General features: G+C 40.7%; 1 protein-coding gene across 1 annotated transcript in view; it reads right to left on the reverse strand.

Moving 5' to 3' along the window:
* Positions 1-19,758, reverse strand: part of LOC136435897 (leucine-rich repeat serine/threonine-protein kinase 2-like) — a 59,397-nt gene that overhangs the window by 15,287 nt on the left and 24,352 nt on the right. Inside the window, exons 23-41 of the mRNA XM_066429609.1 lie at positions 19,022-19,254; positions 17,380-17,565; positions 16,512-16,607; positions 16,026-16,168; positions 15,187-15,310; positions 14,425-14,617; positions 13,901-13,997; positions 12,670-12,853; positions 11,643-11,756; positions 11,040-11,173; positions 10,370-10,562; positions 9,598-9,734; positions 8,828-9,074; positions 8,047-8,184; positions 7,000-7,227; positions 6,040-6,138; positions 5,393-5,521; positions 4,689-4,793; positions 3,862-4,068 (exon numbers count right to left, since the gene is read on the reverse strand). Coding sequence (XP_066285706.1) covers positions 3,862-4,068; positions 4,689-4,793; positions 5,393-5,521; positions 6,040-6,138; positions 7,000-7,227; positions 8,047-8,184; positions 8,828-9,074; positions 9,598-9,734; positions 10,370-10,562; positions 11,040-11,173; positions 11,643-11,756; positions 12,670-12,853; positions 13,901-13,997; positions 14,425-14,617; positions 15,187-15,310; positions 16,026-16,168; positions 16,512-16,607; positions 17,380-17,565; positions 19,022-19,254 — 2,987 coding nt within the window. The remainder of the gene's footprint in view (positions 1-3,861; positions 4,069-4,688; positions 4,794-5,392; positions 5,522-6,039; positions 6,139-6,999; positions 7,228-8,046; positions 8,185-8,827; positions 9,075-9,597; positions 9,735-10,369; positions 10,563-11,039; positions 11,174-11,642; positions 11,757-12,669; positions 12,854-13,900; positions 13,998-14,424; positions 14,618-15,186; positions 15,311-16,025; positions 16,169-16,511; positions 16,608-17,379; positions 17,566-19,021; positions 19,255-19,758) is intronic.

Here is a 19,758-nt window from a genome sequence, read left to right on the forward strand (position 1 = left end):
AGTATCATTCTTTCTATGGTTCCAGATTCCAAAACAGCAACAAAAACAAAGACTGCATTTGCCAGCAAAAACCATGTGAGAAATTTGATAAATATCAGATTGATGCCATATCGTCTGTTCTCTTCTTTCTTGAAAAAAAAACAGTAACACAAGTTCGTAGGACACAATTCTCTGTGAAGTATTCATAGTAAGTACACAGGATTGTGAGTTCTAGCTGCAAAGATGAAACAAATTTCTAATACTCCCGTCAGGAGGTCATCCTCCTACCCAGAGTAACAAAGGTCCTAGGAGAAAAAGTATAGCATACTGCAACACTGAACTCTGTTACAGAATGTCTGAAAAGAGGATAGTACATCACAAGCAGAATAGTCAGAACTACCTTTTGTGCAGTAAGGACAACAAAGCAATCTGATTGTTCAAGTCTTGCTTCACCTTAAGTGCTGAGACATGTGCCATTGTATGCCTATGTGTGGATTGGAATGGTAAGATACTAACAGTATTTTTGTTGCAAGCCATCTAGCCAGGGGCCCTTTTCATTTTCCCTTCGGTAACTATATCCTTGTCTACCATCATGAAGTTCTGAATATATTTCTTTGCAAACTGCATGTCATGTATTTTCATAAGGCCACACCAATTCAATTCTTTGGTTAACGGATTTTTTTTTTAATTTTAGCAACAAAATCATGAAAACAGAAGGCTAGGATGAAAACTTGCACCTGACCCTGTTCACTCCCTGAAATTGTGTGCACCAAAGTACAAACTTTCCTCTGAGATTCTGTTTTCATGTTGATTTTCCAATCTAGCATTTTTTTAAAATTCCGGTAACCAAGAAATTAAAATGGTGTGGCCTAACAGTATTCTAAGAGAATTGCAAATGTAAACAGAACATACTCTACCAGATCAGGGATTTGTAATAGATGGAAGCACAAATTGTACCAAGTTCCCTCTTACTGTATTTTATAATTATTGAAAATACAAATGTTTGAAAAAAATTTCATAATGATTGTACCTTCCAGTGTTATTAGAAAGATATAATGAGCAAACGATATAATGGTAGCTGTCGCAAGTAGCTTTTATATATTTTATATATTGTTAAGCTACTGTAGTCTTTCTCTGTTACATTGTTTGAAGAAGCATTGAAGAGGATTGTCTAGACAAAGACATCAAAGCACAGAAGATACTTGTATTACATGATGACAATTATGATAGGTGTTGATGATTTGCACTTCAAACTTCCTCTTCAACTTTTTCATTCCTGACATTATCAAGCTTAGACGTCTTGAGGTGCATCAATAAAATGATATGCCTTCATATGGCTACATAGTAATATTTGTATTACATGCTGTACATGGCCATATTGTTGTAAATACTTCTATTGCTAGGCTTGAAAGATTAGCTACTGAGTTAACTATTTTGCTTCTCATGTTGCAAACTTCAACATTACCATGATGTAAATCTATTCATTTATTATACTTTCTCTACCATTACTTGTAACGTTGGGTAACCTAAATTCGGGATTTTTCCGATAATGGTTGACTGAAATCAATCTAGCAGAACAATAAAACATCCTTTTTTTCTATTATTCTGTCAGTATCATGTACTATCTTTGCACTAATCATATATATGGTAGATTTTGTCTCTAGTCGTGCTGACACCATAATATTTCAACTTGAAACTATCGTGCGCCGCACGCACAATTACGGTGCTGTCGGACAGGGGGGCACATTAATTCGGGAGAGAAGATTCGTCTTGAATATCTTACCGCTAATCACTTTTTATACAGCAGCTATTCGTTCCATCCTTGGCTTGAGGAGAGTGCTATGGATATAGACGTGTCCAAGTAAAAAAAATACACGAAAAAACGGCCGTACCGCACACATCAGGCCAGTTCGGGAACAAGCCGTGTGTTGAGTCGGTAGAACTTCACTCAAAGTCGGCCCATCGTCATCATCGGGCAACGTGTAACGTTACATTATTCATGGCAAGTTAGCTGGATGCCGTAGCAATGGTAATACTACTACGTCCATGTGTTCCTTGTTGTGTTAGGAGCAAACTTTGAGGAAAATATCTTCCTCAGTCCACTATCACACGCAGCATTTAGACAAAAAAGTGTTCCTCACAAACCTTTGTCGTCTGCTTGACAACAGGATTCTGGTTAACAATATGGCGGCGGGAAAATACACGTGCCGTAGGTTGTAGCAACAGAGAGGAGTTTTGATGATTAATCACACTTAGAATCCAGTTGTAGGTTAGCAAAAGAGATTGTAATAAGTTGTCTTGTAAATAGTTGTGTTTAGCAGGAAGCGGATGTGACATTTTTCTTATAAACCAGCCGACAACCATGTTGTGTACTTCTCCCACGAAGCCCTCAGACTGTGCCAATAAGGGACGGAGAGTTTTTGACCTCGTCGCCTTATAATCCATGCTTATCGAAGCTTTTCAGACAGTGTTCTGAATACGTAAGTCTGTCAGGTTTGCATTTCTAGCGGTATTACTATGTTGCATCTAGCACATATCCCTAAATACCCCGTTTTCGAAAAATCCCGACTTTAAGTACCCCACGAATTTAGGTTACCCAACGTTAAATGATTGAATAAACAATAACAATTATTTGGAAAGAAGTTCATGAGTGCCTGTGTGTTACTCTTAAATGATGTCATAATTAGTTTCACCATGGCCTGTGTTGACCGAGAGCAGATACAATTTCAAGCAATGAATTGGCTTAAAGTTCTCAGGGCAACCATAATGTACAATCAGTAGATCATTTCTAAAAGACCAGATCAATTTGCAAACCAAATTCCAAAAGAAGACCTCTTTGAGAGTCATGTTGTTTGATTTGGAATTGTAGTAAGCCAACTTTGATACACAGTTGCTGTTACAGTGAGAGATTTATCTACTAGTAGTTACTGTATTCCCAAATGCAGGTGCAGTGTAAGTTCAAAATTTTTCCCTCCTAACAAAGAGGTAATAAATATTGCTGATATGGACACAAAAGTAGAAATTTAGTTCAAAAATTCTCGACACCTTCCATAACTGTTCTTTCCATTGCAACTAAATCAAGGACTGCATCTGTAAGCAGGGACATCTATATGACCTGCAGTGCAATGTGAACCAGTCAGTTGAAAAATGGTCAAGGTTTTGTTCAAAGACTCTCTTTATTCAGTGACTTAGCAACATGATGAAACTATTCAAAGATGGTTATGTCTGACATTAAAGGCATCCAGAGCATTTTATGAGGCTTGAAATTTGAATAAAGAAACTCCAATTTCTAGTCATTCCTACACATAGTATGTTTCAGTAACACTATACCATTACATATCGACATTAAAGGAGCAGAGATACGATGTCCTTGTGTGGTGAGAACTGATAGAAAATCCAAGCCCTAATACACTGATCCTGAGTGTCCATCACAATTAGCGGTTCAACCAATGAGAGAGTGACTGTATGTCCGCGTCAAATAGTTGCATTTTTATGTTTTAATATTGCATTTCTACGTTTTGATGGAGGTGGGTGGGGCTATGGTATCGTATCTACAGTAGGCGCGCGAAACTAAAAGATCACCATGTAGCTTATTTTTGTGATGCTTTTGAGCACTTTTGATAAGAAATCTGCATGTAAATGTGGTAAACAGTAGCATTAAATATCAATTTCATAAAGATTACAGCAAATAGAATATTTCCAGTTTTCAAGCCTCATAAAATGCTTTAAGTGCCTTTAAGCCTTACAGCACTGCTGAACATAATGTATGGGACAGACTAGCTTTCCAGTGAACTGAGGTAGACAGTAACAATTGAGCTGACTGAGAAAAAACAGGAAGTTATGGAACATACAAAGTCATGTACATTGTACATGTACACTTACCCTGATGGCGATACACTCGGGAGACAGGCCCTTTCCCAGTGGGACGTTCCTCCTCAGACACAACAGTTCCCCGCTGCTGAGTCGTGTGAACACCTCGGCTGCCGTGGGCCTGTCGTCAGGGATCTGCTGCATGCAGTGGGTGATCAGGTCCTGCACGTCAGGCCAGGGGGCGCTGCCGCAACTCGTGATGGGGTCCAGCGGTCTGCCCTGGGAGGGGGGATGGAAAAGGTACAAAATACATCTGATTCAGTACATATATCACAGTTACAGTGACCAAGCTAACAGTTGTTCTTGCAATATCCCAACAATAATTTCGATTGTTATACAATGTAGTGAGCTTATACAACTTCAAGAACAGTTACTGTTTTGCCATCCCATTCAATTCATATATGGTATCAAAACAAAGAAAGACATATTAAGCTTCAGTGGCCGTATGTCTTTTTAATTTTATACAGCCTAATACATGAAATCAAATCAGTGTTATAAACCTTATCTCAAGGTTCTTCAGTTGTACCGCGACAGTAAAGGCCTTTTTTACAGTTTCAAACAACATTCAAATTAACCGAAGTACATGTAGGGCGTAGGTAGCCTCCACCAGGCCCTCTTACGGACGTATGAATCGTAGAATTCAGCAGAAAAGGGAATAATTAGCAGGTAGAGTCAGTTCACAGTGAAGATCACATTTCGCCCGTGAAACCCTGGAGTAGTTAGTCTGGTAGAGACTAGGGCATAGGTGTGACAAGCTTTTCCATGAAAGACAAAGCTGACATTTCATGCTGATAGACCGTTATTGTTGACTAATCTATTGATAAAGAACAGTCAGATACCTTGATGATGGCCTCGTCCAGCTCCCCCCTGAAGTGCAGGTCCTCAAACGGCTTCCTGCCAGTCACCAGCTCAAACAGCAGGATACCGAAGGAGAACAGGTCCACCTGGATACACAGTTAACTAGGGTTACTATTCACATGGTGGAGGTTCTCAGACTGGATAATAAACTTAAGAATATATCAGTTGCATATTTTGTGGACCTAATGCAAACAATTAACATAATTAGTCAACTTCATGACTGTGCTCTGTCCATGTGACCCTTAAAGCCATAGACAAGACCAGAGGAGAGTGTTCTGGTTTGGCTGATAATGTTTTTCTGAATTGAAGAACGTAATTGTATTGGCAACTTGACCTTGAACCTGGACTAGCCAGCAGTTGCATTATACAGCCTCAATATTCTTATTCCATTTGGAAATCAAATAGGGGGGAATCAAGATAATTCTTTACATCCTACACTAATCTCCAAGCAGATGTTTGTGTAGAAAATTGCAACGTTTCCTGACTAGACAGCTTTTCTCGGAGACCACTACTAATGTTCTGGAAGAGAACTTTCAGAAACATCTGCTTGAAAAGTATCCCAGCCTACACTTCTATAATTACTTTAATTACCAAGTTGAACTCTATTCATTTCTAAAACTCAAGACTGTCCAAATGCTAAATTACTTTGAATTTCTTTGCTATCCTTCTCTACCCATACTCCCACCTTGTTGTTGTAAGCCGTGTCCCCACGCGCCACTTCTGGAGCCCGGTAACCCGGCGTGCCCTCGGGAGCGGTCAGACCCAACAGGGTCGCAAACTTGGAGATCCCGTAGTCCGAAATCTTGGCATTGACCTGAAATGACACACAAGGGAAAAGCCACCATGAATTCAAAGAAAAATGTAATCAAATAGTGCATTTGTTATAAACAAATAGTAGATTACACATTGTAGCATTACAGTCAAAACTGCCCAAGAAGACCACTCAAGGGACCGATAAAATCTGGTCTATGTGGACAGGTGCTCCCCATAGACAGGATTCTTAACGACTGTCAATGGGAAGAATTATCCAAGGGGACCACCAAAAAGTGGTGACAGTAGGGGAGACGAGTAGATGTGTGAGTGGATCAAAATCCTATTGGTCTGGCCTCTGCAGCTTATAGCTACTGTACAGAACTGGTGTGCAATGTCTTAAGGGGGTTCATCAGCTTAGATGATGAGATACAAAGTTTACAAAGAGTAGGGATCAGCCCTGAACAGGACAAAACCTACCTGTTCTGGCTAACCCTTAATAACAGCCCATGCTTATTAAGACTGCGCTATGAAACAGAGCTTGACAGATCAGTTATTAATTAATTAGAGTCTGAGACTTACAGGACTGTTCTGTGCGATGGAGAAGATGAGGATATTGTCTGGTTTCAGGTCTCGGTAGATGATCATGTTGGTGTGTAGGAACATCAGGCCCTCTGCAATCTATTAAAATACATCAAAATCCTCAGTCAACAATTGCAACACTACAAATTAAATATAATTATTTAATATGTACTTCTCCATTACATGTTACACACATGAAACTTATGAAATCATCAGGAAATGGTTAACTGGGTTTGACTTAGTAATTTTCAAATACAATGTATGTAAAGCCTTCCCATTCCTAACCAAATCAATCAACTTACTAATGAGTTAAGTAGTTATCTTTTCCATCAATCAATCTATCAATAAACCTAGTATGGAAGTGTGGCTGCAATAAAATTCATTAACTCAGCAGTCACATACTTTTTGTGAAGTAACTAACTCATTAACTTGACCATAAATTACCAGCCATTAAGCTATTGACCAACCAACAAACCCACCTGCATGGCTGTAGACCTCTTCTCATCTCACTCTGGAGGTTTTGAGGTCAGTGACCCCATGGTAACAGCTCTAACATATACTCACTAATGATTATTATGCTAGACCATCATTAACTAGTTAACCTAAACCATCAACATATCAACCCACCCACCTGCATGGCTATCCTCTGCGGTAGACCTCTGCTTATCTTCTGCAGAGTTGGGAGGTCAGTGACCCCATGGGTGCCAGTTCCAACACACACTCATTCATAATGATAAGCTAAACCATCATTAACTAGTTAACCAAACCATCAACCTATCAACCAACCAACCAACCCACCTGCATGGCTATCCTCTGCTGCAAACCTCTGCTCATCTTCTTGCAGAGGTGTGAGGTCAGTGACCCCATGCTACCAGTTCTAACGAACTCATTAATGATTAAGCCAGACCATCATTAACTACTAGTAGTTAACCTTAACCATCAACCAACCAACTAACTCACCTGCATGGCTATCCTCTGCTGCAGACCTCTGCTCATCTTCTTGCAGAGGTGTGAGGTCAGTGACCCCATGGGTGCGAGTTCCAGCACCAGTAGGCGTGGCCTGATCCCGACGGCCAATAGCGAGATGACGCTGATGTGCTGAAGTCTGGTGAGGATGGTCACCTCCTGGCGCAGCATCCGATGGGGGTGGTCCTCACCCACCTTACTGAACACCTTCACTGCAACATCCTGGAAAGTTGTTGAAAATGTGACATTGTGTCTTATACATTCAGTTGTGGAAGTCTCTCACTAGTCTCAGTAGTCAAAAAAGACAGTGATCTCAATCCAGTTTAGCTCACTGAAGAGCTTTTCTTCCAGTGGTTGGAACAGAGAAGACAGATGCTACAAGTAATGTAAAGTATCATTGTACCAGGGAAATTCCCCTTAGGCTAGCTCTTTTTGACATTAAAGCACAACGAACAGTGGACCACAGTTTAACGTCCTGTCCTAAAGCCGGCGTCACAATTCATGCGAGCGTCGGCCGAATTTGTAGATCGCTCGAAGCTCGCCGAACTTCAAAATCGCCCGAGCGTCGACCGGAATCTCAGTTACGTCCGTCGAACACTAAAACTAAAAATCCCCCATGAGATGTCTTGGACATGGACGACGTCAGAATCAACTAACCTGGTAAAAGGCCAATATTTGGATCAACTTTGATTTCTGAAAATCACCCGAAGCCCGCGTAATCGACAAGACGTCGACCGTACTTCGGCCGAAAATGCACATTTGAAGCTCGCCAACACGTCGGCCGAGCTGAATTTCTTATTTGTGACGGGGGCTTAAGGACTGTAACCTTTTCCAGTAGCGTGCATGTGGAGTGTAGCCTGAGTACCAGCCTCCGTAGTGACCACTGGCTCAAAAAAAATCGCTTGCTAACCACGTGGTTAGCAAGCGATTTTTTTTAGCCAACGGTCACTACGGAGGCTGGTACTCAGGCTATGTGGATTGAGCGACTACAGCTGGGATTGAAACAATAGATTTATCTGTTCACCACCTTGTGGAACCTACCATGTTCTTGTAGCTGGCCCTGTACACGTTCCCAAAGCTGCCGTCGCCGAGCTCGTTCTCCGGGATCTGCTCCAACTTGAACTTGTCCTCCTGCAGCTGGTACCTGCTGTCAAGGTCACTGAGCATCACATCTGGAGCCTGGGGGAAGGTCATCATCAGTTTGACAGTTTCTCACCTTTGTTCATTGCTATCAGGCTATGGAATAAATTAGTGGTCACACAAGTGTGTATATTTACAGCATTTTGATAACAATGAAAAGATTAACATTGTACATTGTATGCAGTGAAGAGATGCATCATTTAAAACTGACAATATGGTGCTACATGAAAATTACATTTAGCTTGAATTTGTTACCTCTTGTAAACAAGACTATGAATGTTAGACTCGATAAATTCAACTTAGTTAAGTTAAACAGTTCCATAGCTCTATACAAAGATCAATTACTAAAGTGTCTTACTATCAACACTAAATATACATGAACATCAACATTACATGAAGAAGCTTAAAAACTACATGCCTGTACATAATGTATGTCACATTTCCCTATGTTGGAGTTGTAAAACCAAATATCATGATTTAGAAAATTTGTTCCAGATTTGTCAAGTGCATCTTACCAGTTTGTGCTATCATGTTGCTCTTGCCAACTAACCATGTATACGTATGACATTGCAACAAGAAGCCTTGAAACAACATGTACATAATGTTGGACTATTATGCACATGTCCATGAAAACAAACAAGGTTTATTTGGTTTGTTTCAAATGTGTCAACTTTAACCCTACCAGTTTGTGCAGTGGCACGGGCATGTCGTGGTTGGGACAGAAGATAAGGTCATCTCTGTCGGACATGACGAGTATCTCCGTCAGCGAGAAGACATTGGGACGCTCAGTCTCGCACAGCACGCATGGCACCTGGCGCTGAACCAGCGTCTGTCCGGACACCGGGTCGATCTCGCACAGCCCCGGGAACCACTCCTCGATGAGGTCATCCACGAGGTCAACAACGTGGCCGAGGAGTCGGCTGCCTTGTCTGGGGTGCAATTGTTACACAATTAATAGCAATACACGTAACGTTTTGATGGTACATTGTATCTCACTTAGATTTTCTATTTTGAATTTTGAACTAGATTTTCACATCATTTCTGATGTAATACAACTTCATAATTTTCATCTTAGTTACTCCCAGATGACGCCGCGAGGGGCAAAGTTACGCATCATTTGATAAAGATATGTTGTCCAGATCCTTTAAATTTAATAATTATACCACTTGATTCAACATCATGACTAAACAAAATGATTGATTATTCAAAATTTTTAAACTCACCTTCTAAGTTCTACTAGTAACTTTCAATGGCACTATGCTAAAAGTGTGATACATCAACTTGCCACTGGATGAATAATTACTGTTAAGTTTCCTATATCATATTTTGTTTTACGTTCATGTATATGAAAGTCATGTTTGTCTGTCATCGTTAAAGAGATTTTTGGCACAAAAAAATGTTTAAAAAATATCAAATTTTCAAATCAATAGTGACCATGGCAGGTTAACTAACCTAGTTGCTGGTACAGTGATGTCCATGGAGTTTTTCTCTCCCTTGATGCCTTTCACCAGGAAGTACTCCTGTGTGGACCAGAACACGTAGATGCCCTCACGCCAATACTCCTGCTGGACTGGTGTGATGGGGCCAGTCTTCAGATAGAAGGGAAACCGGATAATGTTTACTATCTTACTACTAGTACATGTTTTGTAATCAAGATCCCAATTTTATCCCAATTTTAAGCAAAACAGAAACAGGATTATGTCTGACTCAGCTTTGTTGATAATCAAAGTTTTTAAGATTCAAGATTCTTCAAATTTCATCCAAATTCTAAACATTTCTCCTCAAGCCAAGGCTTGTACACAAAGAACCTGAAAAAGTCATTCTTTACTTTTTGAAGCAAAAAGTTAACAAACCAACAAAGAAAGTCATTATATGATTGACACATGATACTTGAGTGTAGTTTTTTTTTGATTGGTCATTCCAATGAGTCCCCCTAGCAATTGTCTTTCAAACTGCACTTGTTTCATCTAACCACAAAGATGTCAACTAGTGATCCCATGGCTCAGTCAAAATGTTACAAAGAAATGCAAAATAAAGATATAAAATGTACATATTTGATGGACATATAACCACTCTCTCATTGGATGAGTCACTAATTGCCATTCAGTCATTGGTTAAACTGCTAATTGTGATGGACAATCAGGATTGGTCTACTAGTATCATGAAGCCATTTCAGATATATTACACAAATAAGATTAAAAAATGCAATGAATGACCCCCGTACCTTAACATACATGGAGAAGACCATGAGTCTGGTGATGAGTCGCGACCAGAAGCCAATCGGGATGTACGGCATGACGTACTGGCGGTATACGTGACCCGTGAACCACGCCGCCTTGTCGATCGGCGGTTGGACGAACGGCAGTCTGCAGGGAATCAGCAGCTCTTCCTCCGTCTGTGGGAGGGCGATCTCAAACCTGCAGTAAAAAAAAATTAATCCATATCTTTTTAAAAAAATGCATATTTGTTAAAGACAACTTGAAATTGAATGTTTCAATGGCTTAAAAAATGAACTAATTCCATATCTATTCCTGCCTTCAAGCTGGTAAAATGTTTTGCTGGTATAATAGTTATTAAAGATTTAATGTAGAAAAATGTAAAACAGAAATCCTTAGGTAGAAATCCAAAAATATGGCCAACCTACAGCCATTCTCTTATTGGCTAAACTGTTAATCAATTTGATGGACAGCCAGGATTGGTTCGTTTTTTCATGTTTGTCTTTTTCACCTTAAAGAACAGAAAATGATTGATAAAGTGTGTTTTGCTATTTGGCAGTTTCTAGTTAATATGCAGTTATCAGAAAAGAAGTACTGTTCACTACAACATTTCTAAGTCATTTGCATAAACTGTCTACAGTCATTTGCATAAAGTGTCAATCAATCAGTGAGCCATACTTCTCCAGCAGCCTGAGGTACTGTGGGATGAGCTCCGGGGGGAACGCTCCTCCCTTGAACAGGTTCGGCACGTCAGACTTCTTCAGGATTCCCTTGTTGTTGACGAAGGGGTTGCCCTCACGTACTGTCACCACCTGGTGTCAATCAAACGTCAATCAAATTATGTTTCCTGTCAATCATTGTGTTTTTCATGACATCTGCACTCCAAGAAACATGTATGTGTCATTCTGTCAAAGCATTACTGGATAATACATGTGAAAAGATATCAAAATCTAAAATGCTAATAAAGATGTTTGTACATGTAATTCTGATAGATCTAAATCCACTTTGATGTGGATGTACTATAAGATTAACCTTCTCCCTACTACCTAACCCTGTAAACAATACAAATTTGGTTCCAAAAGCCACCGTCAGCAGAGAAAAGGTTAAGAAACATGAAAGAAGCTTCAAAGAAATGCCGTAACATCTAATATTCAACTCTGAAAGTGTCAAGACCAATTACGTACTAAGCCGTAGTACCGTTATACCTGTACCTCGTCCAGCTTCCAGTAAATACTCAGAATTTTAACTTGACACTTGAAAGTTTAAATTTTGCCCGCCCACCTGAGCCATCATCTGACAGAGCCACTCAGGGTCAATGAAGTACAAGTCCTTCAGCTGTAGGGCGGGGTCGTCATAGTGCAGCAGGACACCTGACTCGTGGAGGAACCGCACAGCCTGGAGGGGCAACGTGAAAAAAAGAACCAGTTTAGCTCACTGAAGAGCTAATCATCAGTAAGCTACTCTTCCACTGGTTGTGATACTGAGAAACCAGATCCTAATTGTACTGTAAGTACAGAAACTTTTGCGGTGGTTTGATTTTTCCAGTTTTCGTGATGGCCACACACCGCGAAATCAAAACACTGCGAATATATGTTTTTGGAAGTCTACTGTATCGCAGAATTGTTTCAGATATGAACTTCAAACATTGTATAAACCTCATTTTCCCTCCTATCGCAAAATATGACCACTGCAAACGTTTCTGCATTTACAGTACTGTCTTTACAGGTTCCTTGTACCATGGAAATTCTTCAAGCTCTTATTGGCCAAACAAGCACTTCGAAGTAAAATAAAGGCTTTGACTTGACTTGACTTGACTTGACAAGCACAGTGAACAGTGGAACACTGCTTAACGTTCCATCCTAAGGACTGCAACGCCTTCAAGTAGCGGGAATGTCGAGTAAGCAAAAGCAGCTGGGATTCAAACTCTTAACCTTTAAACCATTCTACGGACAAGTTGGTGACCTGTGTCTTCTCCAAGTTACGTTTAGCTTCTGAAACTTGCTTTCCACTAAAACCACAAAACATCTAACCCCAATACAAGTTTCTATCTTGATAGAGTTTAAGGGGGTGCCAAAAATAGTTACTCAAGCACCTGGATAAAATTTCGAAACAGTCAGATGTCTCATCAGACAGCATCCGCTATCTTTCGTCAGTGACTAAGGAAAGATCTGGCAGAACCAGGTTTTATACCAAGGGGGTAGTTTTTCAAGTCACCAAATAAGGGGGTGGGTTTTTCAAGTCACCAAATTAAGAAGCCATCAATACACAAAATTCCAAAGACCAAAGACTTGTCTTGGGGAGGCCCTACCTGTGAGAGTTCCTCTTCATCCAGCTGCAGGTTGGCATCCTTCACCAGCTGCAGCAGTCGGCTGTGTCTGATGACAGGCAGACCTGCCTTCAAACTCTGGGCCTCCTCAGTCACCAGGTCCTCCAGCAGCATGTAGCTGTGGGGGATCATCTGTCCCATCACAGGCTGACCTTTCACCTTGAAACTGGGGAGGGGGAGGGGCAGGGGCATAGAATATGTAAATTAGCTGTGATTGACAGATAGATCTGCCTTTAAACTCAGTCTGGGCCTCCTCAGTCACCAGGTCCTCCAGCAGCATGTAGCTGTGGGGGATCATCTGTCCCATCACGGGCTGACCTTTCACCTTAAAACTGGGGAGGGGGAGGGGCATACAATATGTAAATTAGCTATGATTGACAGACAGACATGCCTTCAGACTCTGAGCCTCTTCAGTCACCAGGTCCTCCAGTAACATGTAGCTGTGGGGGATCATCTGTCCCATCACAGGCTGACCTTTCACCTTGAAACTGGAGAGGGGGAGGGGCATACAGTATGTAAATTAGCTATGATTGACAGCCTTCAGACTCTGGGCCTCTTCAGTCACCAGGTCCTCCAGCAGCATGTAGCTGTGGGGGATCATCTGTCCCATCACGGGCTGACCTTTTTATGTTAAAACTGGAGAGGGGGAGAATACAATATGTAAATTAGCTGTGATTGACAGGCAGACCAGCCTTCAGACTCTGAGCCTCTTCAGTCACCAGGTCCTCCAGTAACATGTAGCTGTGGGGGATCATCTGTCCCATCACGGGCTGACCTTTCACCTTGAAACTGAGGAGGGGAGGGGCAAAGGATATGCAAATTAGCTATGATTGACAGGCAGAGCAGCCTTCAAACTCAGTCTGGGCCTTCTCAGTCCGCAAGTCCTTGAGCCATGTACATTTAACTGTGGGAGGGAGATCATATGTCCTATCACACACTGACCGTGAAACTGGGAAGAGGGAGGGGTGGTCATACAATATGCAAATTAGCACTTGATTGACACATCAAAAGGTCTACAAAAGGTCTATCAAAAGGTCTTGGAAGAAGATGGACTACCTGTACACAGCAGACTGAGTCTCCATCAAGAATAAGCCCTTACAATTTGACCTGTGGCCACAAGATGAAATGTCTATTTTGTATAAAATACATTTTGTTTACTATAACTACTTGTACAAGTACAAGACAAATTTTAAGGCAGTAAGTGTTGACTTACTTGTCGATGACATTGATGATTTGTTTCCTCAGGTCCTCCATGGCTGGACTCTCTTTGATGCAGGAAACCTCTGCATAACCCTTGATCTCTGGGAACCCTGTGGACATAGAAAAACAATGGTTAGCATTATAATCTCTCACCCATTAGTGTATGAGGTTATCCTGGATCCAGATTACAGGACATTTAATGTTATTTAGTCCATAGGCTTATCTGCTAAATTGTGATAAATTCATCCATTACTCTGATAGCCAACCAATCCTTTAACCAAGCACCCAACAAATGTAACCCACCATGCACATTGCAAATTCCAAAGTCAGAGAAGAAGATCAAGAAAAAAAAATCAAGAATCTATTATTCGGTATACCATACTGTGTCAGATTGATATAAAAATGAAGGCAACAATTTCCTTTGCCAAACTTTTTTTGCACGCTCGCATCAGTGGGGAATTCCAGAGGATGTCATCCATATAATCAAATCAACATAGCCTTATTGGCAAAGCAGGTAACAAAAAACGTAGCACTGACCAGGTGTTGTACACAGTGTCTGGACCCGGTGTCTCATCTCCAGGATGACGGAGTCTGCCTCCTCCCTCTTGATGCGGTCCTTATGGGTGCCGACCACGATGACGGGACAGTTGGGCGCGCGCGCCTGGATGTTCAGCAGCCACGGACGCAAACTCTCAACCTCCTTCGGGCCCCTACTCAAGTCGTACACCACCTATGGTGAGGCAAAAACATATTAGGCTAATTATAACAACACACACTGCAAGAAACCATAGACCATATTGCAGATCACTTTACCGGGGAAAAACAGAGAAATCTGAGTAACGCAGAGAGCAAGCGAGTCATTGTCATGGCAACATTGACAGGACCGAACAAAGTATGCATATGCCGCACATGTCATGGTAATGTGTCACTTGCCCTGTGCTACCCATAATATCATGATCATTATCTCGAATATGGCTGATGGTCGCTGGGTGGGAGTTTGCGTTAAAACTAGTCCCTTTTTTGATGGTCAATATTTTTTTATATTGCGATATCATGTTTCAAGTCCCAGACTTGATCTTGTTTTTTCACAACATTGAGGCTTCAAAGATCTATTGATGAAGGTTAAATATCCAGGTAATAAGATGGACAAAATTTGGAAGATCTTGTTTGAAAAGAATCTTCAATGTAAGGGCTTGGAAAGTTGTTGTCAGGTAACCTCTTTATGTCCTAAAATATGCACTAAGTCTTGAAGGTCAAATATATGATTGTGTGGAAAAAAAGGTGCAGTTCATTACTGACCAGGTAGAGGGAGCGGGAAGACAGGAAACACTGGTGCGTGGAGTAGAACTCCTCCTGTCCAGCGAAGTCCCAGGTACTCAGGGTGTAGGTGTAGGTCCTGGTCCTGCTCTTCTTTACTGGGATCCTGCAACAGAGAACCAGAAAAATTTTACAAGCAGAGGTTTGATCCGTGAATACTTTCATCACGTTGGCGAATGACTGAATAGCAAGGTTCTTTTATTCATAACCAAGTATTTTACAAGAGCCGACGTTTCAACAACTATCTGTCATCTTCATTGTGAGTATTGCCCTGATGAAGATGACTGACAGTCGTCGAAACATCGGCTCTTGTAAAATACTTGGTTGTGAATAAAAGAACCTTGCTATTCAGAGGTTTGATGCCCATGGCTCCCTAATTCTAATGTAAGACAAAGGCTTGACCTGTCTCTGGCTACTTTCTACAAATAACAAAATTTTAGAAATATCAATTTGACATTTGTTAAGAGTAGAAAACCCTGAACAGTGCTTTCAGCGTTATATGGTAAATTTTGATTCTTGATCGACCATCTTGTTAAACTAACCACTCCCCTCCCCTGAATAATTTCTAAAATGTAGGGAGCAATTTCAAAGCTATAATGCAAGATAAGTTATTTGCAGACTTTCAGAAAGATATGCCACCATTTTTCAAAACTACATGGTATGACTTTCTGCAATGATATCACTAGAATTTGAATAACAAAGTCGTTTTACTTTTTTTCACCATACTTACATGCAATTGCCACATGGTCAACAAAGAACATACATATATTGTTACAATCGTTGTGCAATAAACTTTGACTTGACTTGACTATAGAACTTACTTCCAGTCCTTCACCAGCACCCCTATAGTTGCGGTGTTGAACCTGGGGTCTCCCTTGATCTTCTGTAGTTGTCTCAGTAGGGTGGACTTGCCCCTCCCCCCAAAACCCACCAGCATCAGCTTCATACGGTAGTGGGGAACAGCCTGGACAGGGGGGTACCAAAAAAAGCACTTGGCATAATGTTTTCATGACTTGTGGATGCAATGAAGAAATGTTAAACTGTAAATTAAAGGAAACTTTAAAGGCAATATTTGCGAGAGTAAATACAACATACATGTATTTCATCCATTTCTCTCCCCACATCCACAAAAAAAGGACTTTTTCATAATCACCCAAGTCCAGAACTGGGAAATTTGCATACAATCAAATGCTAACCACTTTTACACACAATTAACACAGCAATTTTATATCAAATATGTCAGAACATCTACTCAATACTGTCTTGTTAATTTTTTCTTCAAATAAATGTTATCATGGTATTTTCACCTGTTTGAGCCTCTGGCTGAGGAAGCCTATAACGTCCTTGGTGCGACCTTTCACTATGGCTGGGTCAAGGTCAAGCCTCAGACCATCCAGGGGGAGCTGGGGACAAAAGTCATAACATTACATCAGCAAAATCTTACCACTGTCATGCTTTCTATAATTGCATAATTCTGGTGACTATAGCCACTTAACAATCGAAGACGGAAGCAAAAAAGTCTGATCATGACTGTTTGAGATTTAGTATCGAACCCAATCCAAGTATGAAATCAATGTGGTCACAGCATGGAGGAAGCCATACTACATTTGGTTTACCATTACAAACATTGGTGTGCTGTATATTCATCTACCTTTATGGGGACTTACTTTCGCGGCAAAAGGGTAAAGGAGCATGTGTCTTATTTTAAGTTTGCAATTGAAACAAAATTCAGTGTCGTAATGTAGCAAGACAATGGAATCATACAAAAATTCGTGATGTCAGAATTCTGTGGTGAGGTTATTCTGTGATGATTTTACTGCAATAACCATGAAAATAAATTGCAAACATTTCAAGATCTACAGTATACCTTAGTTATAAGGTAAGGTAAAGCGGTCAAACCTCAGACTGAGGACGAAGCATGACGCTTTTTCGTTAGCTAGTAGTGCAATATGACTTCGCTACTGCTCACGTTTTTGGCCAAGCATACTGGGTCACCCCTACTCTTCTCGATAAGCGTGTTGGGTTCTTTTACGTGCAGAGGTTTGATGCTTGAGGCTTATGCCTGAAGCCCCCTCATACACCCGGCTGCCGGCTTTACGTCACCATCCGAAATGACGAATGCAATCATACATAACACCGATGACAATTGTTTATCAGACGATTTTCAAATCTCACCTCCCATAGTTTGGACAGCCTGCCCAGCTCATCAGGTAGTGTGTTGATGCCCCTGTTGTGGCTGAAGTCCAGGGAGGTTAGTGAGGTCAGGTAGCCTAGCTCCCGGGGCACCTCCTGCAGCTTATTATGGCTGATTATGAGTCTCTCCAGGGTGGCCCACTGTTTGGCACTGTCTCCAAGGACAAGCTGACAAATGCAGACAATACTCCACTTAAACATTCTCTTTGTTTCTTTAAAATTAATGGTTGAAGAGATTCATCATTCACGTCTGATTACAAGTTACTAAAAGATTCTTCGATCTGTGACTTTTAAAAGGTAGCAATCACGTACCTCCAGATTTTTTATGTCAACTGTACATCTTGATCACGGAGTGACCTACTCACGTGTTCTCGCAAAAGGAGGCGGGGGAGGCAGGAAGATCTACACAAGTCTCGACCTAGTCTCGTGTTCTCACAAGACTAGGTCACTCCGTGATCAAGATGTACTGTTGACATCGAAAATTTGGAGGTACCTGATTGCTACCTTTTAAAAGTCACTTATAGCAGAATCTTTTAGTAACTTCTTTCTTTGGGTTCTTCACAATGTGAAAGGGAGGGCTAAACAGGTGCCTAATCACCTTTACAAGTTGCCCTCCCATACACTTATACATTGACATCAACTGTTACAATGTATGAACTTAGCACACAAATGTACAAAACACATTTGTATACATCATACAATGTACCTCACACATCACACACTATATACATCATTGGCATACATCATAAAAAACAAAAAACATAATCCAAATATCATAGTGCAAATATCATAGCAAGGGGTTAATGTGTGATTAAGGCCAGATAAGAGCTGCACCCACAATCATCACTCTATAGCTATTCACAAATCTCCAAGCAGATGTAAGGATCCAGCTCATTTTCAGTGTTTCATTCCTGTTTTTGCTGGCCTGGAATCCAATCTTGTTGGGAAACAGTTCAAGACCATTGGAAACAAACTAAAGCTAACAAGGCTGGATTCCAGGCTATGTTCTTGCAAAATATAGTAAATCTTTTCTGATGTTGTATCTTCTCTAACATCTCACATCCTCGTGTTTCAAAACACATTAAGAAAAGGATACTATAAATGTTGCAAAAAAAGGGGTAAAACACCAAAAATGGAGCTTTTGTGCAAGTATGATGGAATTTCAGTACCAAGGACAGGTCCAGGTCTAGCCAACCTTGCTCTTTTTGTTTTCTCCCTTTTACAAAACAGTACAGAGTTACATGTTTGGTTTGAAAATTTACGACAGTGAGAGTGCGTGCATGCGTGTGTGAGCTTCCTTGGTACAATTTATTTCTACACTGTCCAAGTAGTTACCACAAAATCGATTTCTAAGGCACTTTTTATAGGTGATGGAATATTCCACTGCTTCTTCCAGGGTTCTCATCTGGGTGGTGGAATATTCCACCGAGTAGCCATTTTAGAATCTACTACTCTCGGTATACTTGGACTGCAAAATTCTATGTTGTGGACTAAACTAACAGATTAAATGGAAAAAAATGGAATAAATGTTCAAAATTTTTTTCAAATTTGTTTTTCTAAATTTTTTGGTACATTTCAAATAAAAAATTCAACAAATTATGTACAAAAAACACAGCAGATCCACCTTTCTGATGTGATTTCCCCCCACCATGAGTTCCCTGAGTGCGTGTGTGTTCCAGTGGGAGGGCGGGGGGAGGCCCTGCAGCTCGTTGTTACTGAGATCCAGCGAACGGAGTCTGTCCAGCAGCAGCAGGAAACGGGGAATGTACGTGGGCTCGGGCTCCGCCAGCTTGTTGTGGGCTAACTTTACTGTACTCAGGTTCTGCAGTTTGATTGCGGCATCGTATGGTAGGTTTGCTGTGGGGACAACATAGCAGTAGATATTGATTGAGATTGATTGGGATACTGTAATTCTGTGTTCTTTCACTGTAACTTTATGTTCACTGTTTTCATGGTCACCCCTGTACCATGAACTTATCATCACTGTGAAAAACCTGTTGTAATCATTTATGATTCCTCCACACATCCTTTCTGTAAATCCCTTGCTGCCACCGTAAAGTTAAATTTCAGTGAAAAAGTCCATTTTCCCTACAACGTGAAATTTTCTTACCGTGAAGATAAAGTGAATTACAGTATAAGTCCAATGGTGTTAGTTCTTACAGCATTAAGAAATTTGAAAACAAAAAAGGATAACGATAAGTTCTCCTCAGGCTGAAAAGCACTTGAACACAAACTCAGTTTCCTGGTACCCTAGTGCAATAGTAGGCGCAAGGCCTAGGAAAAAAATGTCAATGTTGTTGAGAAATAGATGCTGATTAAAAAATTTCTAATCTCATTCATTGTTAATCCTTTATTATATAA

This window comes from Branchiostoma lanceolatum, chromosome 5 (assembly GCF_035083965.1).
Source record: "Branchiostoma lanceolatum isolate klBraLanc5 chromosome 5, klBraLanc5.hap2, whole genome shotgun sequence".
NCBI lineage: Eukaryota > Metazoa > Chordata > Leptocardii > Amphioxiformes > Branchiostomatidae > Branchiostoma > Branchiostoma lanceolatum.